This window comes from Psammomys obesus, unplaced genomic scaffold (genome assembly GCF_907164565.1).
Source record: "Psammomys obesus unplaced genomic scaffold, mPsaObe1.curated_primary_1811, whole genome shotgun sequence".
Classification (NCBI taxonomy): domain Eukaryota; kingdom Metazoa; phylum Chordata; class Mammalia; order Rodentia; family Muridae; genus Psammomys; species Psammomys obesus.
Window position 1 is genome coordinate 3,590,453 of NW_026592890.1, and position 27,112 is coordinate 3,617,564.

Below are 27,112 nucleotides of genomic sequence, written 5' to 3' on the forward strand. Positions count from 1 at the left end.
CTTAATATCTTGAAATGTAAAAAATGCATTAGATTTTTTTATTCAGAGAATGATGTGCAGTATTGCATACTCTTTCTGAATGCTGTTCCTGTCCTTACTGTGTACCTTCCTGATTTTCATTTCCTGTTCATTAGACTATTGTCTACAGAAGCATGAGAGTTTATTTACAGACTTGGTGGCCACCTTACGTTGCTAGTGTCTAGTGTTGGTAAGGAGCTGTTGACTGAGTGACGAGTTATAAGATGATACATAATTTGTTTTTTTTTCTTTATGGTTTTTTAAAAAAACATCCCAGATTTTCTGTACTAAAGTATATTGAACTGGAAAATAAAGGTCAGTCAGAGATAGCTTAGTGGGTTAAAGCCACTTGCTGTCAAGGCAGATGATCTGACCATATGCTAGGAGAGAGCCAGCTCCGGCAGTTGTCCTCTCACTTCCACTTTCGTGTGTACACACACACACACACACACATACACACACACACACACACACACACACACACAAAGAAATGAAATTAAAATGTTTCAAAAGGGGAAAAAAGGTGATACCCTTTCTTTTTTAAAAGGTTATTTATGTTGATAATAGCTAATTTTTATTTTATTATGAGTAATTTTTCATTTTGTTAATAGTTACATATTCTATTCTCCCGCCTCAGCCCTCCCCTCCCCCGCCAGAAAAAAGATGCCTTTCGATTACTGTCTCCTAAGGTTCTTAGTATAAGTAGGAAGTCAGGCTATGCCTTTGAAAGCCAACCTGAGGAATTCCCAAAGAATGTTACAACTCATAATAGCTCAGACTCTTTAAAAACATGGCTTTTTAAGACACTGTTTCAGTAGTAACTTCAGGTTATGTTGTTTAGAGTTATATTTAAAATATTTTTTACAAAGAAACTGAAATTGTTAGAAAAAATTTTGAGAAGAGTTAAGAGAGTATTGGTGATAATCTACATAAAGTAATTATGAAGTTACTGGACAAAACTCATTAACTATGACAGCCATGAGAATCTCATCCTTTATCATGGGAGTTGAGACATGGGGGAAACACTATTTTGGTTCTTGTAAGTGAGAATTATCTGTTTAAAAAATGTACAAAGCTTTTGTGTGACTTTTCTGAAAGAGTCAGGAATAGATGTCTGTTTGGCCTTATTTGTTTGTTTTATCATCCATTTTAGAGGCTGTGCAACTTCTTTTCATTTCACTTTTGGTTATATTAGTCCATGTTTGGGCACTAGTTGCATTTTGTGGCTGTTTCTGGGGATAAGTGTATAAATATTGGTGTATCTCAGATAGGACACTGATGACAAACCAAAGAGTTCTACCCATTTAGCTGGATGAACTAGTTAAGTTATTAGGGTTAGTTTTAGTAGGATGACTAACACATAGCTATACAATTGAAAGGCGTGTTCAGCATGGGTGCAAGCTCATGAAACTTGCATCCTAGAGCTTCCTGTGTCTATGTTTCATGAACTTCCTGAACTTCTTGTGTGAATCTTGCCTGTTGAGTTCCCTGATTTGAGGATCCATCTCCTTCCTCCTTTACTGGAGAGAATGTTCAATTTGGAGGACATAAACACATAACAGCTTTGAATATATTTTATTCTTTTTCCCAGTGCTCTAATTGATTTACTAGTAACGGTTACATGCTTTTAATTGTTAGGAAAGTTTCATGTAACCCATTTTTATAGTGTCTTAAACAATTTTTTTCTATGGGTTTGTGTTTTTGTTTTGCTGTTTGTTTGTTTTTCAAGACAGGGTTTCTCTGTATGGTCCTGACTGTCCTGGGCTCACTCTGTAGACCAGGCTGGCCTTGAGCTCACAGAGATCCTCCTGCCTCTGCCTCCCTGGGATTATAGGGATGCACCACCACACCTGCCTTCTTATGGTTCTTGAGACTAGGCAATCAAGTCTGCAGGTGCTGACTATGCCTTCCTGGGAGAAAGTGTTCCTGGCTGATGGATACTTGCTTTCTCACAGAGAAAGGGAGTAGTGAGGTGCGGAAAGAGCTTGGGATGCATGAAAGAAATGTGTATGTGTGAGCAAAAGCTATGTGATACTTAGGTTTTGAAAGATAGTAATCCTGTTAGAATTGAGCTGTCTATCTATATGATATCATTTAATCATCTCCAAAGAGAGCCTATTTCTAAATATAGACATAGTGGAGGTTGGGACTTAAGAATTTTGGAGAAGACAAAATGTGGAAATCGTGTGTGCTCAAGTGGACTAGAATAAAAATAATGAAATACAATTTTCAAGGTCACATAAACAAGTGATTTTGTAGGCTCTGACTCTAAGAAGCTTGATTTCCCCCAAAGAACAATTTTTTTCACTTCACACCTGAGTTCTTCCAGCACTTACCTTCATGTCACCAAGTAAAATTTTTATACCACCGTTGGTTGAGTTTTAGACATTACTAGTTGTTACAGTAGTAGGTGGGGCTGTTTGTCCACTGTTGCTTAATAGTGAGACTGAATGGATGTGTTTGTACACTGGCTATATCTTATGTGTGTGCTATGGCTGTGGGTTTCTTGTTTCATTAGTTACTAGCCCATTTCTGTTTTCTAGAAGCTGACATCTCTTACCTATTGATTCTTCTGCTTTCCTACTTCTTTTTTGTTGTGAAAGTCATTTATTGTCTTCTGAACAAGAGGAAAAAGCAATTATGTCTGGTCAGTATACAGTCTTGAAAGTGTCAAGATTGGAGTGGCAGGAACTTTTGTCTGGTTTCTGATGTCTTTGGAGATGTGAGAGATACTGATTTGTGTTTTCAAAGGCCTAAAAGGATAATTTGGGAAAAGATGAATTAGTTACTCTTGTTTTAGATTCATACTTTCTCTTAAATTCATTTGGTCAGAGTCAGCAGCCTTGAAGGCACAGATAACAAGCTGCACTGATGTATAACCAGATGTCTGTTGATGGTTCTGGGGCATGGCCTATAATAAGTTCTGGTATTAAGTTGAGTATTGATCAAATCAGCAAGGACACTAAAATGTTTTTTTAAAGTTTTGTTTGAAATAGTATGAATACATTTTGTTCAAATTGGGTGATGAATCTCAGTACTTGGGAGGTTAGGATGGTTCTCTCTAGTGAGATTACTTTGTTTATCAAAAAGAGGAAGGACCATCTCAGATTTCATTATCACTCAAAATCAAAGGTTGCCTTTTGTTATATGTTCTTTTATCATACAATTTGGTTGTTTTGGTTCAAGTACAGTTTATTGGTGTCTTGCTAATAGAAGTAGGGCTGAACAGATGTGATACAGTAGAAACACTGTGGCCTTCCTAGTCAGCATTTTGTCATTATAATGAAATACCTGCTATAATATAGAAGAGAGTGTTTTTAGCTCGTTCTGGAGGTTCTAGAATGTGGTGTGTCCAATGGGTTCTGTCTAATAGGCTGTGGGAATATTTACTGTGCACCTGTGATCTTAAGAGTTTAATGGTGCCAGGTTCAAGTTTGACCTCTCCTGAGAAACCTGTAAAGTGTCACATGAGAACAACCTCCTCTCTTCCCCCATGGGGTCTCTGGTGTAGCTGTGGCTGTCCTGGAACTCACTTTGTAGGCCAGGCTGCCCTCAGACTCACCTGCCTCTGCCTCCCAAGTGCTGGGATCAAAGGTGTGCACCACCACCCCTTGCCACATGTGAACAGCCTCATTCTGTGGAGATTGTCTCCAGATGAACTCGAGGCCTCCCTTTTTATGTCCTAGGCCATGCTGGAATCAGCCTTTGTAGTATTCGGGTGAGGTGATATAATGAACATGTGCGTGACCCCGGAGGGCGCTGACCAGAAAGGGTGTTTGTAACGTTAGCTAGAAGCTTTGATTGCTTTCTGTTTGCGTCACAGTTCAGTGTATCAGCCACTTAATACCTTAAATTTCGTTAAAGCTACCTCAACCCTTTGTTTATTACTGTCACTCACCATTATCTGTGTAGCAGTTATTTTTGAAAAATCAAATATTAGACACAGTCTGGCAATTTAATGGCTTCAAAGGTGACTAGTGAAGCATTGAAAACATAAAGAGAAGTTTGGTACTGGGGAGTTACAGAAGCCTTTCCTCATTAGGTGATTTAGGGAAAAGTACACATTAACTAGTGGGAAGTCCCTGGTAGAAAGTATCTGAATAGAAGAGAACAGGTCTCTTAAGAGCAGTACCTCAGAAGAGAGCATGAGCCCAGAACAAGGGGCTATAAATATATGAGAGGAGGCTGATGGGCTGATGCTGAACAGCCAGACCCTCCCATACACAGCTTTGCTTTGTTTGCTCAAAGGGTTCTTGACTGCTGTAGGGAGTGGTGGAAGTGGTGTATTGTTTGTTTTTGTTTTACTTTTAAAGAGAGCTATAAATGTGTTAAGAGAGCACGCTGATCTCATTAAGTGTTTTCCAGGGGTAGCATAGTGGTTTAGGCTGTGGTCTATGTTGTGATGGTCATAGCTTAGAGTGTAAACTTTTAAATACTGTCTTAACTATAGTGTCACTGAACGTGATGGAATTTTTAGTCAGTTTTCATTTAACCACAGTTAAATGAAATTCATTCTATTTTTTCTAATTTTTTATTTTTACTTTTTTTTAATGCCATGTCTCTGAGCATTATATGAGGAATATTATGTCAGTTCAATGGGCAGATTGTTTAAAAACATTAGATAGCTTGAATTTAAAAAGGCTTATTTATTGTTTTTTTTTTTTTTTTTTCCTTTACTACCCCGTTTTCTTTAAGTCCCACTGTATAGCCCTGGCTAGCTTGGCACACTCAGTGTAGACCAGGTTTTTCTTGAACTCAGAGACCCATCTACCTCTTGCTCAAATGCTGGGCTTAAAGCTGTGCTTTGCCGTGCCTGGCTTTAAAAAGGCTTACTGTGATAAAAAGTCACATATGAAGTCAGACAACACAATATGGTCTTTGGGTATATTCACCACATGGTGCGACCATCATTGCAATTAACTTTAGAATATTTTTTTCACCTTCAAAAGAATGTTAATCATTAGTTGTCTCCCATCCCCCAATTCCTAGAATTGAACATAGGGCCTCAAGTGTGCCAGGCAACTGTTGTACCACTGAGCTACATCCTCAGTTTTCTTAGCGAAGTATTTCCAAGGGCCAGGCCCTTGGTGACATGCGCTTGTGATCTTAACTGTTCAACAGGCTAAGGCAACATGGGCAATCTAGTGAGGTACTTAATCGCTCTTCCCGAAGCTTCCAAGATTCATTCGTGTTATATCTAAGGATCCTGATTCCTTTTACAGCTCTCAGTTCATTTAATACAGTATCATACATTCTATTGCAATTCATGCCATTCGGGCTGTTGCTGCTTTTTTTTTTTTTTTTTTTTCTTTTTTTCTTTTTGGTTTTAAGCAGAGTCTCACTATATAGCTCTGGCTGGTCTGTTCTGGAATTTGCTTATGTAGACCAGGCTGACCTTAAACTCACAGAGAGCAGCCTGCCTCTGCCTTTCAAGGACTGGGATTAAGGGTATCTCCCACCATGCTCAGCGTCGGGGACATAAACTTTAATGTGAACATTTATTTTTAGCACATTTAGTTGTGTACTTAGGGGTGGAATTAGCTGCATCACATGGTGACCATTTTTAATGGTCGTGCTGTTCTATTTTATTTTTTTTACATTTAGTGTGTGTGTGCGTGCCATAGTGAGCCTGTGGAAGGACAGCTTGTTACAAGGAATTGGTTCTCTATTTCTACCATGTTGATTTTGAGAATGAACTCAGGTTGTTAGGTTTGGTGGCCATCTACTTCCCCCATTGAGCCACATTGCCGGCTCTTAAGCTGTGTTTCAAAGTTGCTGCACCATTTGGCATTTGCACCGGTAGTGAAAAGGATTCTAAGTTTTTACATTCTTTTTCTTTCTTTTTCTGACTTAGTGATTATGAATAAGCAAGTGTGAGGTAATGCCTGACTATAATTCTCTGCTCCTGTGGGTAATGTTGCTGAGCTTGATTTCTTCTTAAGATGACCCTTATATTTTGTGAGAATATGAAAATGGGAATGCTAGTAGTTTCATGGTTGCTTGGGGGCACTGTGATATATTTAATATTTTTTTTTCTTTTTTCCACCAGTTATATTCGCTGAATGACTATAAACCACCCATTTCTAAAGCAAAAATGACCCAGATTACAAAGGCAGCCATCAAAGCTATTAAGGTGAGTCAGAAATTTTACTTTGTGTCTTTAAAAGCAAAGAACCCTCTTAGTGTGTGTGTGTGTGTGTGTGAGAGAGAGAGAGAGAGAGAGAGAATGAATACGTATATACGTGTGCCACACAGTAAAGGGTCCTGTAATGTTAAGAGGCTCCATTGTGTCCCACCCTATGTTTTTGAGACAGTCTGTGGCATAGTATTAAATTGTCAATTTGTCTTGATGTAGAAGCACCTGGGAGATGGGCCGGAGGCCATGCTTGTGGGGAATTCACCTTGATTGATTTAATTGAGATAGGAAGGCTTGTTCACTCTGGATGATGGGACTATTCCCCTGCCTAGCATTCTGGCCCATAGGATGGAGAAAGGGAACTGAGTAGCAGCTGGCATCTTCATTTGTTGCTGCTGCTGCTGCTGCTACTACTAAAGTGCTAATTTTTGTTACTCTGAAGCGTGTGCTTGTGAATGTGTGGCTTTCTCTCCTTCTACCACAGGGTGTGAGGATTGAACTCATGCTGAATTTGTTTGGAAGTACTTTTAAGCACTGAGAACCCTGGTTCTCTGCTTTAACTGTGTGTGTGTATGTGTGTGTGTATGTGAGAGAGAGAGAGAGAGAGAGAGAGAGAGAGAGAGAGAGAGACTGAATGTTTCAGGCTTTTGCTTCTCTATCTTCTCCATCATCACAGACTAACCTGGAACTGAATTGAGTTGGCTTTCATTAGGATATTGTCACAGCAACAGGAAAATACTATTAGTCAGGGCTCCCTAAGAAACAAGAAATTCTATTTATTTATTTAAATAGGTCTTATTAGAGTAGGCTGTGTTCTAGGTACTCCAACAATGGCCATCTCATGACAGAAAAGGCCAAGAGTCTGGTAGTTGCTCATTCCAGGAGACTAGATGTATTAGCAGTCCCAGTCTCATGCTGGATTCCTGGAAGCTACCTAGAGAGCTGCCAGTTTTCAGTCTGTGTTGGAATCCCAAAGAAGTAGGTTTTAATATCAATGAAGAAAATCTCTCATAGGTGTGCCCTACAACTTGGGTCTTTGTTGATTCCAGAGGTAGTCAAGTTAACAACCAAGATTAATCCACTCCTTGTCAACAAACACAATCACATCCCTTCTTGCTTAAATTCCAAATGAAAACAATTGCCATGTTAATGCCACTAACATGGTATTCCACACACAACTGCAAATGCACTATATATTTTAGCGTAGGTGGCTTAGTATGCATCTGTTATCTCAATCTGTATCACGTATGATGAAGAATTAGAATAAAGAAAACATAGTATCTGCTTAATGTATGTGTATATATGCACAAACACGTTCTTAACAGAATAGGACAGAAGCACTCAATGTCAGTTACAACTGTCCTTTCTGCATCTGTCTTTTCACACTTTGCCTTTTATGTTGGTGCTTGAGGCCTGAACTCCGGCCCTCAGGCTTGTTTACAGATGGAGCTGTTTCCCCAGCCCCTCCTTAGTATTTTAAAGGAATAGATTTTAGAGATTTTACATATTTACTTCAGCTTTATGGTATTAATACATGCTCATTGTGGAAAAGAAAGAAATCTGCCACTTGAAAACTCCCACATTTACATAAAAACACATTTTGAAAAGCATGTAGATTCCAGCTGAAGAGAGGCTCAGTGGTTAAGAGTATATACTGGATTCAGAGAGGACCTGGGTTCGGTTCCCATCCCCCACACAGTGGCTTACAACCGGCTCACAACCATCTCTAGTTCTAGAGGATTCAGTGCTTTCCAACCCCAAGGCCAGTGGACACACACTTGGTTCACATGCAGACGTGCACTCTTACACAGCAAATAAAATAAGTAAGCCTTAAAATCCTTTAAAACCAAAGCAAAACACTTTTTTACAAGTTTTGAAATAAGCATTTTTCATACTTTTCTTGGGCAGCTGATAGTTTGGATAGAGCCATGTCATAAGGAAAGTGTTCTGACACTTGTGTTTGTCAAACTGACTGAAAAATTGTAAATATAAGTTGATAAAAGACTTTTAAATTAAAATCAGTGTATTAGTTTTTATCTCACTGATTGTATATAGATTTGAAAATGAATCATTATGGAAAATAATTGGGCTTTATTGTGTATAAGGTACTTGAATTTTAGGAAAGGACAAACCTAAGTCATTGCTGTGATGCAGTGAGTTTTGAGCTGTGTTAACTCATCTAGACTCTGAAACCATGGGGAAATGGTTGGATTCTCTGGAGAAGTACACATAACTTCTTGTCTACAAAGTCTTTTCAAGTTCAGAATACATAATTTATTGTGTTCTGGTCTAAGACTTCCTTCTAGCAAGGATCTTGAAAATGAATGATTACTTCTAATCAAGTAGGTACTAACCTGTGAACATTTAGTGATTGAAACATTAGCCATAACTTGATATACCAGCTATTAATTTTTTTATCTTTTGAATAGTAGCAGTATATTAACTAACAAATTCCTAATTACTGGTGATTACTATCAGGAGACATTTGCTTGATTCTTTCAAATTTTTTAAAAACTAAGTTTTGTGTGTGTGTGTGTGTGTGTGTGTGTGTGTATTTGTGTGTATTTGTGTGTTTGCCATGTCACCTGCCTAGAGATCAGAGGACAAACTTTCAAGTATTAATTGTCTGTCAGCCTTATGTGACAAGCACCGTTACTTGCTGAACCATCCTTAGCCACCATTGCTTTTGTTTTTATTTATTTTTTTGTGTGTGTGTTTGTTCAGGTTTATAGTTAGTATCAGATTTATAGTTAGTATCTTATTATATCTACCCACCCGCATGTTTTTATGTAAAAAAAAAAGATAAGCTATAAAGATGCTGACAAGCACATTTAAGCCTGAGAATTCTGAAAGGAAACTATTATTGTTGTTATTACTTAAAGCACATCTATCTGATGGGCCTTTGCATAAGCTTACTGTAGTTTACATTATCTCCAATGTGGTCTGATTCTTTGGCTCATGGTTCTAAGACTACGCAAACGTGCATGTTAATATCTTCAATACTAGCCTGGAAAATTATTGTTACATTTCATGAAATGTTGAACAGGGCACTTGTTAAATTAAAAGACTCAGTGAAGTATAGGCTCTAGCATTATGTCTTATTTTCAGATGTCAGTAGAGAACAGACAGGGAGTTGTTTGTAGAGTTTGAATTAGGGTTTTTGTCAGTTGAGAGTGAATAATTTTTTACAGTGTACTGTAGTGTTTGGTGTATTACTGCTGCCTTTGATAATTCTAGTTCTGAAAAGTTGTATATTCCTGTAAGCACTATGTTTTTACCCCCTTGAATCCGTCACTCAGTAACCTTTTACCATACCTGCTTTCTATATCGCTTTTAAACTTTTGGCCAACATCAAAGGGATTCACACACACACACACACACACACACACACACACACTTTTTGTTTTTCTTTTCCTGGTTGATTCATTTGAGAGCTCCAGATGTCATTAATAGTAACAGTCCCTCTGTACTTGTATATGAATCTCCTAAGAATGTAGACGTTTTCTTAGAAAGCAGTCAAACCACAGTATGTTGATCCCATGTATGAATTTGATTTGGATAAAATACTTTTATGCTAATATGCTTACAGTCAACCAAGTATACATTTCAATGTTATGGCTTTAGTCCTTATGTTTCCCCAATCTAAATGCAGAGTTATCCTTTATAAAGCAGAAGTCTTGAGACTGGAAGTATAATTCACGTTCTTCAAGACAAATGTTCTAATCATGGCGTTGCTGTTGACATATTAAAATTTTGTTATTTATAGTTTCTATTTTATTTACTTCCAGGTTGTACATCAGTCTTCTAAGTGTTTTCATAATTGATAGTGGATCATTTCATTTTGTATGACTTATTAGAACATTGTATATTCTTCCCTCTGCCTGTAGTTGAAACATTTATTAATATATTGCTATCACATTTATTGATGTATTGCTGGTAGATTACTGTTTTCTAGTATTGTTCTTGATAGGCGTTAAAATGACACTATAGGACACTATCACTTCTTTGGAAAAAAACCCAACGTTGTCAGTGTGCATTATTTTGCTGTCAGTCCAACTTGTCAAAGTGTGCTGTCGTAAAGATTTTTGCTTGTTTCAGTTTTTAATACAGAGTTTTCAGGGTGTAGCTGAGATTGGCCCCAGCCTGTGATCACTTTATTTCAGCCTTCCTGGTGCTGGGAATACAGGCATGTACTGTCCTGACCAGCTGGAATTGTTTCATGTTAATGTAACACACTTCAGATATGTTCATTGTAATATGTCCTTCAAAGGATTACTTAAAGAATTAAATGTCATGGCTAGTTTCCTGTACAGGTGAATGATGTGAATCACAGAAATTTGACTAAAGTTTATTATTTTAATGGACCTTTGGAGTGCTTCTTAAGCTTATGGTTAGCAGAAAATTCTAATCTATGCCAACTGATTTGTTTTCTTTTTTTCTTACAGTTCTATAAACACGTGGTACAAAGTGTTGAGAAATTCATTCAGAAAGTAAGTACATATGCTCTTTACCACCGATGCTAAATGTGCTATGATTGTATTTATGCTTGTGTTTTTAGTTATTTTTAAACATATGATTTAACTTTTAAAGAATATTTTTATGTGTATGAGTGTTTTACCTATATGTGTGTATGTGCACCAGGTATATACCAGATCCCCTATAGGTAAAGGTGATTGTAAGTGATGATGTTTGTGCTGGGAACTGAACCTAGGTTCTCTGCAAAAGCAGCAAGTGCTCTTAACCACTGAGCCATTTTCCAACCCCTTAATGTTCTCCTTTAATTAAATACTTGCCTTTAAGTTCTGTTGATGGACTGTTAAAAAGAAACTCTTAAGTGTTGTGGTTATAGTTCTGCTGGTGGAGTGCTGCCCTAGCATTTCCTCTCTAGCACTTAGGACAGTAGGACTCAGTAGACAAACCGGTGCACATTGTAATTTCTACCACTGTCCAGTAGAAGGTAGAAGATCAGGACTTCAAGGTCATGGTTGGTCTCAGCAAAGTAGATGCCCATCTGGACTAAGCTAGATTCTGTCTTAATACAAAAAGTAACTCTAGTTGTTTAATTTATTATTTAGAAATAAAGTGAAAGTGCTGTTGTGCATCAGAAAATGGTAGTCTTCAGGCAGATTTTTTGCTAAATTTATTTTTCAAATGTTACAAATTGTTGCACTGTATGGCCCTTAAAGAAATTCTTATTAGTCATGTTAAGCTGTATAATTAGAAACCAACTTTGTATCTATATAAATCAGGGATTAAATTATTGTCTCCCAACTGTTTTTGTTCCCCTCATTCATTTTGTTGGAGCCAACAATGCATTGAACAGCGCTACGTCTTATTTTGTAGATTTTATAGCTCCCCTTTCCAGGGAAAACAAGCAGATAAAAGTTGAACACAACAGTGTTGTATACTGTATTACTTAGGGTTATTATTGCTGTGACGAGACACCATTAGCAAAGAAACTTGGGGAGGAAAGGGTTTATTTGGCTTATGTTTGCACATCAAAGGAAGTCAGGACAGAAACTCAAAACAGGGCAGAAACCTGGAGGCAGAAGCTGATCTAGAGGCCATAGAGGACTGCTGTTTACTGACTTGTCAGTGGCTTGATCCCAGGACCAGCAGCCCAGGACTGGCCCCACTCACAGTTGTCTCATCAATCATTAATTAAGAGAATGCCCTACAGGTTGGCTTACTAAGGCATTTTTTTTCTTTCTCCTTTTTTTTTTTTTTTTTTTGAGATAGTGTTTCTCTGAGTAACCTTGGTTGTCTTGTACTCAACTGTAGACCAGGCCGGCCTGGAACTCACAGAGATCTGCCTGCTTCTGCCTCCCTGAGTGTGGGGATGACAGGTGTGCACCACTGTGCCCTGCTCTGAGGCATTTTCTTAATGGGGGTTCTCTCCTCTTAGATGACTTCAGATGTGTCAACTTGATATAAAACTATCCAGCACACATGGATTTTTGAGTCTAGGTGACTTGGCCATAGTTCTTTGTGCTCTTATGATGAGCATTCTGTTGATGCCACTTTCTGGCAGGTTTATTTAAGACTGCCTTAGAAACTTGCACTTTATTGACTTACATTTGGCATTAACATTTAGCAAGGTTGCAGTCTATTATGGAAGGTGAAGGGATCAAAATAAGATTGTGTCTCTAAACTGGGCTGCCTTGAATAATTGGCCTAACCTGTGTTTGAGTTCTGCCCCTCTTTTAACAAGGATTAATTTAGCTGATGTGGTGGTGCACATCTTTAATCTTCAGCTTTTATGAGACAGAGGCAGGCAGATCTCTGTGAATCCAAGGCTAGCATCATAGTGAATTCCAGGACAGCCAGGGTTATGTAGAGACCATGTCTCACAAAACCAAAAATAGATATAAAAGATAAAAAGTTTTCGTTTATAACTTTTAATTTTATGTATATGAGTTTGCTTACATGTATATAAGTGTGTGTACCATGTTGTATTCATGGTGGGCAGAAGAAGATATCAAATTTCCTGGAACTGCAGCTATAGGCAGGTGTGAGTTGTCATATGGATGCTAGGAATCAAACACATGTCCTCTGGAAGAGCAGTAAATGCTCATAATTAAGCACTGAGCTATCTCTACCTCCTGTCCCTCTTTTTAAGATTTTGTTTTCTCCATAAAATATTAGTCAAACATTTTGGGATTAAGTAGTTTAGATGAAGATATGGTGAAAGTATACTGATTAAAGAAAATCAGACTGTAAAGTTCAGTGTTAGTTACTAGAAATTTCCATCAGTGTAAAATTTTTAAGATGCTTTTCAGATGGAAAGGGAGGAGGACCTCCCCTATCATAGATTTGGAGAGGAGGGGAGGGGCATGGGAGGAGATGAGGGAGGGTGGGATTAGAAGGGAATGAGGAAGGGTCTACAGCTGGGATACAAAGTGAATAAACTGTAATTAATATTAAAAAATTAAAAAATAAAAGAGTCTTTTCAAAGGTCTAATGTAGAAACCATGACTCATAAATTTGACTATGTGGGAACTGGTAAGGGAATCTTGCTGGAATGCAGAAAGTATTACTGCGAGTTTGGGGAGGATCCTGAGATCTGTGTTTCCTCCAACTCCTACTTGATGCCCGAGATTCTCATTCAGAAGTCAGTTTGGATAGTCAGGTTTCAGGAAGAAACTTACAAATTAATGGGATTTGGGCAGGCAATATGTTTGGTCAAGTAAGAGATTTGAGAATTTTGGGAAGACCTCCGTAAGGCTCTGCATAGTCCAAGTAAAGAAGGCAGTCTGGGGAGAAAGTGAAGTGCTGTGTCTCTAACACCTGTTCACTGAACCGTAGATTTGGGTAAGGTTAAATTGATGGTGCTCATTTTCAGCTAACCTTTTAATTTTAGAATCATGAGAGATTTATGTTACGAGATCAGCAAACAACAGCATGTCCTAATAGCACAGATTGCCTGTAACTTTCACTCGTTATTTTGGGTTGTAGAATGAGTAGGCCTAATCTGAAAGTCCCAAATCCAAACATTTTAAAATCGACACAATATTCATTTAAACCCTATGGAGAATGTTTGACAGGTAGAATTAGCCTTTTTAGGTAGTCTTGAGGTCAGCATCATTTCCTGAAGGTTAGTCCAGCTGTTACATTATTTCTTGAGGGTTAGCCCAGCTGTTACATCATTGCCTGAGGATTAGCTCAGCCGTTACATGTTTGGAGTAGTTTGTCCCTTTTGCTTCTATTTGAAATTCATGTGTAGGGTGTTCCACAGGTTAAGCATTCACACACTGACAAGCATTTGGGTTTCTTTCTGACTTAGAAATAAAGTGGCTGAGACCATTTATGTTCTAGTTGTGGGATAAATGCAAGCTTTCATTTTTTGGGAGCTAATAAGTCATCTTTTCTATTATGGAACTTGCTGTTTTTCAGATTGGCTGTACCATTTTATGTTTACTTTACACACTGAACAAATAATACAAGCACAAGTGTGTAACAGCTTGATGTTGTGTGTGGTCCTATGTGTTAGTGATAAAAAATTTATAGCTAGAATGAAGGATAATGGTGACGAATCAAAAATTAACGTTAACACTGACTTCTTATAGAATAGCTACTTAGAGTACTGCCTCCAGCTTTTGATGTGTTGGATGGAGCCAGAAAACACTCTGTTCTGATAATTCTCTGCTATGTTTTAGGTTACATACTTACACACACGTGTGCGCATGTGAGGGTGTGGTGCATGTGTCACAGCACAGGTGGAAATGAAGACAACTTAGAGGAGTCACTCCTTCTACCTCATGGGCCCTGGAGATCAAATTCAGGTCATCATCCTTGGTGGCCGGCGCATTCACTAGCTGCACCATCTCACTCTGTCTGCTTCTTATAAGGTCGAAGCAAAGAACTATAGACACCAAACAACTCTAAGTTTTAGGAGTACTATTTGGGTTAGCTCTATGTTACACTAATCCCGTGTTTGTATTATAAAAAAAAATCAACTTATTAGTTACCATGAATTACAAAATTAATTTTGAATCAGAAGGCCCCATGACTTGCTGACTTTTCTGTTACCTATAGCTAACCACTGTGTTATTTACTAGTTTGAAATGCACTTGTGAAGTCTTTAACGCCATTCCTGAAATTTTGATTAAACTAGCTTCTTTTTGTCCATGTGAAGCCTACTATTTTGCATGAGTACTGATAATTTATACTTATATACTCAAATAGGACTGAATGCTGTCCTTCAGTACTGTTTGTTTTAATGCAGTCTGGAGGCTCTGTTTTACTGAGCTGCATTCGGTTGTGTTGTGGCTACTATTAGCTGCCATAAGGCATGCAGAACATGTGATCTTTCCAGGTTCTGGTAATATTCTATCCATTAATTATTACTGCCTAATTGGACGCTTTGGGCTTTTATTAGTCTTTAAATTTTCTTCTGCATTATGTTGGTTATAGAAGAGACTTATTTGGTGTCATTCTCATGAGGCAGACATGAAAAATAGATAAAAATTACAACAAATATTTTTAGCACTTCCATAAATTTTTTCTCCAGAAACCTCGATCCTTCACAACAAGTACCTCTTTTTATTTTTAAATTATGTGTGCGTGTGCATGTGTTTCTGCATGCCACATTAGTGTCGGTATGTTTGGAGCCCAGAGCCATTGTCTCCCTAGAGCTGCACCTAGGGTATTCGTGAGCTACTAGTTGTGGGGATAGGAGCAAGAGCAGTGTGGGTTTCTAACTGCTGAGCCATCTCTCCAGCCTCCAGGTATCTCTTCTGAAACCGAGCTAACTAAAGTGGTTGGTCATCCTTTGCTTCATTTATTTTTCCACCCGTTGCTGTTTTCCCAGAAAGAATAGCAGAATCTTTTGAACAACACTTGTTACAGTTTTTTTTTTGTCTTCCCTTTTAAATATGTACATTTTAATGTATTATCCAGTCTTAGTGAAGATGGACTTTGGTCATCCAAGGGACTCTTTACCCTTGGATGGGTGCATAAGGAGCTGGACATTTTATGGTACAGGTATTTGAAAGGGGTTCACTTTCACAGATTCCTTGTCCACACCTACTATTTGCTGAAATTTCTTTGCCTTAGGATATTTTAGCTAAGATCTAAATGCCACACTATTTCAGTTTATATACATATATCAGTCACTTTTGCCTAATGTTTTACTTTTTATTATAAAGTACATATGAATACACACACACACACACACACACAGAGTTATTATAGACATGGCTACGTTTTTATAAGGAGAAGACTTGTGTAATTGCCATTCATTTCTTGCAGTTAGACTGAAGCCAGCTACCTCTTAATCTCCTGCATTTTTTTATGCCCCCGTAACACAGTCCAACTTTGTTTTGTCTCTTTTTGGTGTTAAAATAAGTGTGACTTCTTTTTAAAATTATTTACAGAATATTAGTTTCTATAACCAAACCCAAAATTAATAACACAGCTAAAGTTGCCCAAAATTTAAATTTTTAATTTTTTTAAATTTTTATTTATTATAGTTTATTCACTTTGTATCCACCCTGTAGCTCAAAATTCAAATTTTATACCACTAAAATTTGGTGGTTCATAGACCAGCTTTTCAGATAGAAGAAAAATTGCCCACATGGTATCACCTCAGCTGTATCCTGGGAGAGCCACCAGCAGCATCACTCAGTTATTTGCAGATTCAGCCCCTTGTGTTTCCCCAGTCTAGTTTTGTTTTCTTTAATGGTGCCGTTTAATACTTGAACGTAGCAGCTCAAGTTTGAATGGAATTACTGAGTGAAGTGTGTTTACATGTTGCAAAGAATGTGCTGAATTTGCTCAAAGGGCTCTTTGTCACTCTGATGATAGCTACAGATGCCAACTTGGACATAATTCAAATCTCACAAGTACAGCTAAAGGTGTAATTGCTCCGTTCTTACCTTTCTCTTAATCAGAGAGCGTTTTGCTACAGCTTGAGAGATTGAAAGTTATCCCAGTATTGTTTGAACATGGTGTATCTCAGATAATTTAACATGTTAACAACATTAAAGTATATGAGATTAGACATGGTGGTATATCTCTGTAATCCCAGCTACTCAGGAGCTACTCAGGCCTATCTATCAACATAGTGAGACTAAGTCTTAAAAGCATGCAAACCATGTCATCAACAGCAAAATAATTCAGATTTAAAATGTCAGAGAAGCTTAGGAAATCCTACTTTCAGTCTGTGAGAATTTTCAATTTTTTTGTTAAGTATTTACTTATTTTGTGTTGACCTACTGTTGTATTATTTAAAAAGGAAATGAAAACATTTTGCTTTTCTGTGGGTGGTCAGATGGCATATGCGAGTGTTAGGGACCCTGCCTTGCGGTGTGTTTATGCAGGGTGGGCTTGTGTAACGAAAGGAGTGTGTTTGGTGCTGTGCAGTTCTGAGCTTCAGTCTTCCTGTTTCTCCGTGGGGCAGTTGTTCTGGGGTAGGCGCTGATGCACTGTGAAGCTGTGTGCTATAAGTCAAGGGAAAATACCTTGTAAGAACCACATTGACAACATGCTTCGCTTAGCTTATTATTTAGTGCTAACTTGTCCCATTAGCACTTTGTGATTCTTTCTGTAAAATGCATTTGTGAGATTATTAAAATGGCAACATAAGGTCAATAAGTCATTGCTTATTCATCACTGGACAATTTTTATTTTTAACCATGTGAATTTCACTTTCATTAAGTTACAAAAGTAATATTCTGAAATGCGTTGTCTGGGTAGGCAGGTTTAAGTATGACAGACACATGAACTGAAAGGATGCTCCAGTGGAGGTGGGTTCAGGGAATGACTTCAGCCTTTCAAAAGAGCAAATTTTAAAGAGTTGATTTTTGATTTTTTAGTTTATTCAAATCTTAGATGTTCAGACACCACCTTTATTGTTACTTTGGACTACTTCAAGCATTTAGACGCAAAAAAATCTTGATCAATTTCTTTGAATTAATTCTTCTCTTTATTTTCTTGACTTGATAAAGGTCATTAAGGAAATCTGAAAGAACATACTAAGTGTCTATTAGACTTTTTACACGGTTAATTTATTCATTGGGATGGCTGTAAATTTATTTCAAAAGCTTTTGTTGGCATTAAATGGTGACCTAAGGATTGTTTTTTTTCACTATGATATGTGGAACTTTTAAAATGTGTTTTCAGATACTTACTTTAAAACGAGAAACTTTTTAAAAAGAAAAGTTATATTAACAGATTTTATGTAGGCCTTGTGTGTGATTTTACATATGTAGAGTCCCAAAAGTTGTTTTATGTTAGCTTGTTAAATGCTTTTAAGAAAATACATTTGAATGTAATATTACCCAGAAGTAGATCCTTCTTTGTAACTATAATTTTGTGTTAGTCAACATAATGTTTTTAAAGCAAGTATTTTTTGGGCCTGGAGAGATGACTCAGTGTTTGAGAGCAGCTGCCCTTGCAGAGGACCTGGGTTCTATTTCCAGCACCTGCATAGCAGCTCACAGCCATTTGTAATGCCATTTCCAGGGGATCCAGCCTCGTCTCTCTTTTGCAGGTGCTTGCTATGCATGTGCTGCACATACACACAGAGTACCCATATAGAGAGAGTACTTAAAGAAAAAGAAAAGCAAGTTTTCTTAGGTTTCTTGTTCTAGAGTAGAAAGCTTGCTTTCAAATACATAAGCTCAGAAAACCCTGTGTTCAGACATCAAGAACCTTTAGTTAACAAAATAGATCATAGATAAGTTAGTTGAAAGATACTGACTCAGTAGGGGTACTGTGAAAATATTTGCATGTTTTGGCATTACAAATTTTCCCAGAATTTTTATGGTGGTCGTGTCATGTCTCCTTTATAGATGAGTTATTTGATATAATTTTAAACTTTGGGCAGCTATATTTGGCACGTTATATACTTACATACTATGTATGTATGTGTATATATACGTATATATATACACAAACTATGTATATATACACATACATAGTGTATATATATACATATATATATGTTTCATTTGTTCTTTTACTGATACAGAAGTGGGAGGAGTCTAATGCATGCTTGCGTAGTGTTTTCTAACCCTTTCCTATTTTGCTTCTATTGTTCTAGCTTTTCAAAATCATTAAATAATTTTTTTAAGTAACAATGTCTTCCTTATCAGGTTGTTCTTAGTCATTCTAATCGGTTTATGCAGTGCTAGTTTGGAACTTGGGTAAATGGCAATTGACCTGAATGCATTGAGTAGCCAAAGTAGATTCTGTTCTTTAAGATATCGTTCCAGATATAGATGGTAAGGACTTGATGGAATCTGCTTGTTCATTGAGTAGGGTTTATAATGTTTGTTTTCTGTCAAGGATTTTACCTTTCTATTTCCTTCCCCTTCTCACTCTTTTCTCATCAGTGTAAACCAGAATACAAGGTACCTGGACTGTATGTTATTGACTCCATTGTGCGACAATCCCGGCATCAGTTTGGTCAAGAAAAGGATGTGTTTGCACCCAGATTTAGTAATAACATCATTAGCACTTTCCAGAATTTATATCGTTGCCCTGGGGATGACAAGGTATGGTATTACTCTGTTAAAGGAGACATGCTACTCTTCTTACAGTCTTTAGATTGCTTCAGTTTGTGACCTTGTGTTGATGTTCACGCTTAGTTACTCTGAACCTTAATAATTATAACAGCCATACTTCTATTTACTCTTACAACTTGAAAGAATAGAAAGATAAAGTTGCTTTTGTTACTTTTTAATTTATTGAAACAACTTCAGTAAAAAAGAAATTGGCTACAGGAGTATTTTGAAATTATATTAGACATTTAGTCGTGCATATAATCAGTTTAGGATTGTGGTTATTGAGTTGCTGTTTATATTTCTGTTTTGGGGAAAATGGATCTGCCAATTAGTTTATAGAACAGTACACATCAAACTTTTTTGTTCTAATTTTTTAAGTGCTGAAGACCAACACTCGTATATTAGTGTGTGTAAGTATTCTGTAGTTAGCAGGTAAAGGGTCAGAGCTAGGATTAAAGGGAGATGATGCCCTTCACATCTCTGCTGAAATTACTAGAAAGTCATTGAAGTTGATAATGATTTGGAAGGGATATGTTATTTTTTTTTCTGTTTTTAAATTAGAAAAAGGTAAAGAGTGTGTAAACAAGGACATGAGATGCCTCAGCTGTTAAGAACATCTACTTCCTGTCAGAGCACTGTGATGTTGATCTCTGTACCTTTATCAGGCAGCTCACAAATGTATGTAACTCCAATTTCAGGAGATTCAGCACCCTCTTCTGCCTTTCTCTGTATGTCTCTCTGTCTCTGTGTCTGTCTGTTTCCCTGAATCTCTCTCTCTGTCTCTCACACACATTTAAAGAGAAAAAGGGGTGAAGGTTTTTATAAGGAAGAATCATAAATCTGAAACTTACAACAAGATTGTAATTTTATTTTTAATCACTATTAATATTACGCTGATAAATTTATCAATAGCATATTCTTTGTAAATATACTTGGATATACTTTCTGGCAGCTCTTGCATTTTGTTTTAATTATTTTAGTAGCTGGTAGTTCTAAAGAATGCTTCAGATTTTCAGTCACATACCTTAACGAGTTCTTAAAATGGAATCCCATGCAAAAGAATTCATTAATTTGAAGTAGTAACTAGCAGCATTGGTTTAGAAATCATTCTAATTTTTTTTTTTAAATTTCTGGCAGTTACAGTGCACAAATGCATCTTAATCTTGTAGGCTTCATGACTAACACCTTTCAGGACAGTCTTTATGGATAATGCATTCTACAAACCACACGAGGAAAGTTTAGATGAATCTATAATCTCAGTAGTAAAGGGAGGGACATGGGATTGTTACTTTGAAGAGAACATAATTGGTCAGACATTGAGAAATATTTACATAAGCCAAGAGAATGTCCAGTCCTTTCTGAGTTGAATCAGAAGGCTTGAAGCATTTTTTGTATAATTTTTCTTAGGCATCATTTGTAGTATAAAAATTTGCACATTTAATGTAACTTCATGTTATTTAAATTGAACCAAATCTTTATTTTTATTTTGTTTGTTTGTTTGCTTGAGACAGGATTTCTTTGTATAGCCCAGGCTGTCTCTAGAACTTAATTTGTATACAAGACTGGTCTTGAACTTGAGACATCTACCTGCCTCTGTCTCGGAGTGCTGGGATAAAGGCATGGGCCACCACCACCCAGCTAAAATCTTTATTTTTAAAATTGTTACCTTTGCTAGTATATATACATAACATATAATGTTTTCTTTGACAATGCTTGACAGCACCCTCTTAATTTTTTTTCTTAAAGTAGCAAATGGCCTTAGAATGGTAGTAATTGGTAGTTCTTGGTTATCAGATTGTTCTATGTTGACATTAAGAGGATAGCTTTTATTCTTTGTATGGGTTCAGGTGATTTTACTCTGAGTAAAACATGTATATTTCAGGAAGTGGGTATAATTGATGTTTATTTAAAATAAAGCCTTTTAAGGTAAAAAAAAATATGGTGAAATATCTTGGAACTCCCTTTCTTGTTGGGCTTGTACTTGCCTGCAGACCTGTAGCTTCCAGGATCTGTAAACCCATCCTAGAAATAAGGAGACACTTAAATACCTCTAATACCAGCTCTTAGTATTCTTGATTGTGACATAGAGATCTGTATAACCACCCCAATCTTTTCAAGTTTGAGTTACCTTGTTTAAGGTACCTTATTTAAGGTAACACAATCATGTTAATAGAATTTGAGAACTAAGACGAGATTGCATGTGAGTTCTCTATTGGAGAAAGATGAGGGTTCCAAGTAAGTTGAAGTAGAGCTATGACTGATGACATCCTGTGCCTTTGCCACAAGGCGCTTGTGCTTAAGATCTGCAAATGCTAGCAGCAGATTGTTGTTTACAGTCACAATTCAGGAAACGAACAAGAAAAATTTGTTGTAGTATTGTTTTTTTCTTTGTAAATGATAAAACTGAGAGTTTAAATGTTTGTAAAATTTATTGACATGATTGGCCTAGGACCAGAGTGAATGAGAAGTGTCAGGCACATATGTCAGTGAATTTTATAGGAGTTACTTAAAGGTTACATGTTTGCATGGACCTCACGAAAAATGAGACTTACCCTAAGTAGAGAACAGTGCTAGGTTGAAACACAGCATGACATAACTGTAGGAGTGGGTTGATACTGAGGAGTGAATGAATTGGATGCACAGCTGTAGTCAAAGGGCCTGTTGGAAAGAGACAAATGATGGGTTAATTTTTGCAGAGTGATAAAGAACTCGGCGTATTCTAAGTCATGAAGTTATGTAAAACTTTTATTGCTAGAGAATATAATTCTTACCCTGAGGGCCAAATTGAATAATGCCAGTAGAGTGTTGACTTTACCCATCTAGAGAGAGTAGGTAGGAACAGTGACGAAAGAGGCCTGTGACTCATGCTGTGCATTGAGAAGTATATTGTTTTGGGTTTAAAGTACATTTATGGCAAGGTTGTTAGACAGGAATTGAGTTTGGTAAATTGTCCTTTTTCTTTTGGTCAGGGAAACAGGCTGAACACAGGCGCTGACCTACATTTCTTAAGTGGAGAAATGCCCTCCCTAAAGTTATTTAAATAGCTTATAAAGTGAAATTTGTTTAAGAGTCACATTAGCTGAGGACTTTGTCCTGAAGTTACTTGCTAGTTGAGAAGGTAAGCGTTGTACGAGTCAGGGTTAACTTCGCCTTTGTGTGTGTGTGCATGATATTGAGATAGAACTTGAGCTTGCCTTTGGAGTTCTTAGGGCCGGGCACATGCGGTAGCCCAGTGAGTAAAGTGCTTGCTGTTGAGGCCAGGGAGCCTTCATTTGACCCTGGGACCCATGGAAAGGTGGGAGTTCAGGGCAGTTGTGTAGGTGACTGTTATCAATTCCACATGATTTGGAATACATAGAAGGTGGAGCCTGGTTGTTACCTGCATACCTTAAACGCAACTTTCATTCTTCTTGTGTAGCTGTCTTGTGTACCCTATTGCCTAAAGTTCGGAATTGCAGAATGGTTAACAACAGTTCAGATTGGAACTTACCATAGAAGTGTTTTAATGTCTTTACATTGTATACTTACATAACCTCTATCAAGTGAGTGTGCTAAGAATTTGAAAGCAGAAAAAGTTAGAAAATGTGTAGTAGTTGAAAACAGTTTTCGAGATGAAATTTACCATATATTTTAATCTTCTTTACATCCTATGCTCAAATAATCTGTGAAATGAGTTGTGCTAACATTTTAAAGCAAAAAATTTAAAGTCTTTTTTTTTTTTTATTCTTCTAGAGTAAAATAGTAAGAGTATTAAACTTATGGCAGAAGAATAATGTTTTTAAGAGTGAGATTATCCAGCCTCTTCTGGATATGGCAGCAGGGATTCCTCCCCCCGTTGTCACCCCTGTTTTGGCCAGCACCACGGCAGCTATGAGCAATACTCCAGGTATGTGACTATAATGCAGACTCAATGTCTGAGACTCAGGTCTTACTCCTTACCCTGTCACTCATTTGTAAAATGACAAGGTAACAGCACAGAGGAATTTTTCCAGTACTAGGTCATTGAAGAAAAACAGTGGTATATGCCTTTAATCCTTATACTGGGGAGATAAGGCAGGTGTATCTCTTTTAAGTTCATGAAATAAAACTTTTTTTTGTTTTGTTTTTGCTGTTAATCTAAAATTTAGAAAACAAAATTTAAAAACTGATTTTATTTTATTTTTCAATCACAAGAAGCATACACATATATTTTGGAAAATGTATTTATTACAGTTCATTTTTGTTTTGTTTAGCACTACCAGGGATTGCATGCAGGGCCTAGCATATGCTAGGAAGCACTCTTTCACTGAGCCACATCCCAGTTCTCAATGAGAATTTCCTGATTTAGGTTGTCTGCAACTCCTGAAACTTGTATATATAACCTAACTTGATGTTTACAGGAAATTGGAGGATATAATTTTTTAAGAAGAACTCAAAAATTGCTTAAAAGCCAAGGTTGCTTTAATGTAATTATCTCAAAATTTTATCTTCTTGGAACACTTACGCTATAGTTTCAGTTTTGCTCTGAACCTAACATTCATTAACCTCTTGGTATGTAGTTTTTGTTGTACACCTGTCCATAAACATGTTTATATATAAGTAAGTTTTGAACCAAAAAAATGCTTTTATCTTATACAAACTCATAGTTTTTACCAGGAAAGATTGTATTTTTGTTATTTCCCCTGTTAAGGAATTTTCTGTAGTTGACCTTTGATGACAGGCTTCATTAAAGTCATAGCTGAATTTATTGAAGAGAATTGTGGATATATCCTATAGGAGTTGGAGTGGAGGATTTCCTTCCTGTTTGTAAAACTGCCTAATTACATAAAAGCTCTATGTGGTTTTCAGGATGGAGGCAATAAAGTGAAAACATACTGCTTGCTTATATTTTATATATTAACTGAATAAATCTCCTTACCTTTTCAAGTATTGTTTATTTACTTTCATTTTTGGATTTGTTTGTGTGTTTGTGTGATGTTATTTTCTTAAAAGGAACACCTGTGACACCTGTTACTCCAGCTAATGTGGTCCAAGGCTTACCTGATCCATGGGTGTCTCAGATAACAAACACAGACACGCTGGCAGCTGTTGCTCAGATCTTACAGAGTCCTCAAGGTCAACAGGTGAGCAGTCCTTGTGTTGTTCAAGAAGCTTCAGTATGCTGTGTTTCCACAGCATACTGTCTTAAAGTTAGGTTGTCCTTTCCTTCTAACAGTGGAAACACTGCACTTATAACCTCTAAGTTACATTTGCAACTTGTACTTCTCACTTGGTAACTCACTGTGAACATTATCTTGTTCTGTTGTAAGCTTTTTTCTATATCAGAATGCTGAGGTAGCACATAGCTTGTGCCAATCATTGTTAGGTGCCATTGCTATCCCACCGATAAAACAGGTTGCTTCCTGTGGCCATTGTGGCAGAAACCAACAGATTATGAAGTCACTGTAGAGAAGTTACTGCTGTGGTGATTTTAACAGTCATGAGGGAAATGGAGAGGTCAGAGGAATGGTTGAGTTGTGTGAAGGAGGGGTAGGGCAGCTCTGTTTCCCCTCTCTTCCTATGCTGTTCTCTTCATTCTAATGCTTTTATGTCATTGTTGACCTTAGTGGTAGAGGCCATGTTCATGTTGGTTTTTTCTACTGTATTATAATATGCAATATTATAATAATATTACAATGTTTTTATAATTGCATGGCTCTAGTTTGTTTTCTATTATTGCTGTTTTAAGATTGATCTGAGATTTACTGCCACTTGAATGGTATTTATACCTTCTCATGCTAGCAGTTAATAGTAGCTTTGTCATTTTCATTTTTCTAATCTTTACTGACAGTTACAAATTATAAAAAGTAAACTATATGGTTTTTGTTTTATTAACAAGGCGGTTGTGTGTTTATGAAGCAGTAATAAGATATTCAATGCATGTATATTATTTGCAATGTTCAGATTGGGGTAAATGGAATATTTACCATCTCAGCTATTTATTACATCTTTTGGTTGTGAACAGTCACATTCTCTTTCCTCAATGTGTTAAAATAATCATTGTCAATTGTAACTGGCCTCCTTTGCTGCAGAGCATTAGTACAGCTCACTGCTCACTCAGTTTTATATAGAACTGTAGTTCTATAGTTGAGGGTTACTGCCTCAACTTCAGTATAATCCTTGTATTTGTATGCACCAGGGACTTCCTATAGGCTCATACACATGTTATTACCATATGTGTTTTCTTGTGTGTGAATGCACCTAAGTGTATGGAGGTCACAGTTTGTCTGCATTGATTCACTCCTCTACCTTGTTGTTCCTAGGGATTGAGGTCCTTAGGCTTGAGAGCAAGCACCTTTACCCACAGACATGCCTCACCAGCCTTCTTAAGTGTTTCCGTTTTGTTGTGTTTTCTAAGATTTTATTTTATTTATGTGTATATCTGCAGGCCAGAAGAGGGCATTTGGTCAACTGGAGCTGGGGTTGCAGGTGGTTGGGACCTGCCTGATATGGGTGTTGGTAACCAAACCTGAGTCCTCTGGAAGTGTGGCAAATGCTACCACTGAGCCATTTCTTCATCGTCATGCTGTGTTTTGTTTCTTAAAGATGGGTGAAGGGCAGGAATAAGCATTGCTGAAATTGTAGTTTGCTATGCTCATCGTTAGTGGCACATTCTGTTGATTCTCCGACTCTGCCTATTGATCAGGCTTCTCTTCTGTTCTCAGACATTTGCTCAGATTGATTGAAAAGCTTCTGTCCTATAGGGCTTAGCCTTGTGTGATTAACTGAAAAAGAATGAGGAGCTTAGTGGAAGCCTCCAACTGGGGAGGAATTGTCTGTTCCGTTGCTAGAGGTTGACTATTTTGTGAATAATGCTCATGACTTTCCAAAAGTAGGCCAAGCTTTCCAAGGGCTTACATTCTACCTACTTCATCTGTTCTTACGCTGTGGTGAGCACAGACCAAAGCAACTTTGGAAGATAAGGTTTCTTTGAGCTTACACTTGCAAGAGACTTACACTTCCAGGAACCAAGGCTTCCTGGAGCTAGCAGAGACCATGGAGTTTTCCGACTCACATTCACATAACTTTCTCATACATTCCAAGCTCTCTCTTGCCTAATGGTGACACCACTGTCAGTGACCCGGGCCCTCCTACATTAAATGGTAGTTAAGAATATACTGCTAAAACAGGACCACGGGCCAGTCTGATTGTGGTGGTCTTCTCTTGAGATTCCTTCTTCCAGGTGACACTAAGCTTATGTCAAGTTGACACCTAAAATCTTTACTATGATATTTCATCCTTTGTTAATTTTGACACAGCAAACACCACTTTAAACCATAAAGTTTCTTTTGTTGGTTCACTAAATCTTACATTAAGTCATAATATAAAATACATCACAGCTTTAAACATTTCAACACTGAGGCCAGCATCTCTTTAAAAATTCATAGGTTTCTTCATTGTGTGCTCCTGTAAATTCCAAACTACATTGTATACTTTTTTGATTGTTTTTTGTTTTTGAGACAGGTTTTCTCACTGTATCCTGGGCTGGCCTGGACTCTCTGTAGACCAGGCTGGCCTCAAACTCAAAGAGATCTGCCTGCCTCTGCCTCCTGAGTACTGGGATTAAAGATCTGAGCCACCACCACCCTGCTACACTGTATACTTTCTTATTCCAAGAAGGAAGAACCAGGGCAGTTAACAGTCCAAGCAAACTAAAACGAATATCCAGCAGTGTAAAGAAAGTTCAGTATCTGACTCATGGTTTGGGCTAGCTCCAAAGGGTTGAACAGTTCCATTTCTCTGGCTCTGCCAATCACAGTACACAAAAATCTTCTCTCATAGACTCAAGGCAGCTCTACCACAGCTGCCACAATCCTGTCATCTCTAGTATGCTGGGGTCACCACTGCAACTGAGGTTGCACTTTTGCCAGTGGCCTTTCCTGTCTTTAGAGAGTCTGACCCTGCCACATAGTGTCACTCGTTATTTTTATTT

General features: G+C 37.4%; 1 protein-coding gene across 3 annotated transcripts in view; it reads left to right on the forward strand.

Annotated features, from left to right (window-relative positions):
* Scaf8 (SR-related CTD associated factor 8) overlaps positions 1 to 27,112 on the forward strand; it is a 187,751-nt gene that overhangs the window by 14,097 nt on the left and 146,542 nt on the right. For all 3 annotated transcript variants that reach the window (XR_008721138.1, XR_008721137.1, XM_055615991.1), the window contains exons 2-6: positions 6,068 to 6,151; positions 10,600 to 10,644; positions 18,991 to 19,152; positions 22,894 to 23,047; positions 24,133 to 24,263. Coding sequence is in view for 1 of the 3 variants with exons in the window: in XM_055615991.1 (XP_055471966.1) it covers positions 6,068 to 6,151; positions 10,600 to 10,644; positions 18,991 to 19,152; positions 22,894 to 23,047; positions 24,133 to 24,263 (576 nt within the window). In the remaining 2 variants the exon portion in view is untranslated. The remainder of the gene's footprint in view (positions 1 to 6,067; positions 6,152 to 10,599; positions 10,645 to 18,990; positions 19,153 to 22,893; positions 23,048 to 24,132; positions 24,264 to 27,112) is intronic.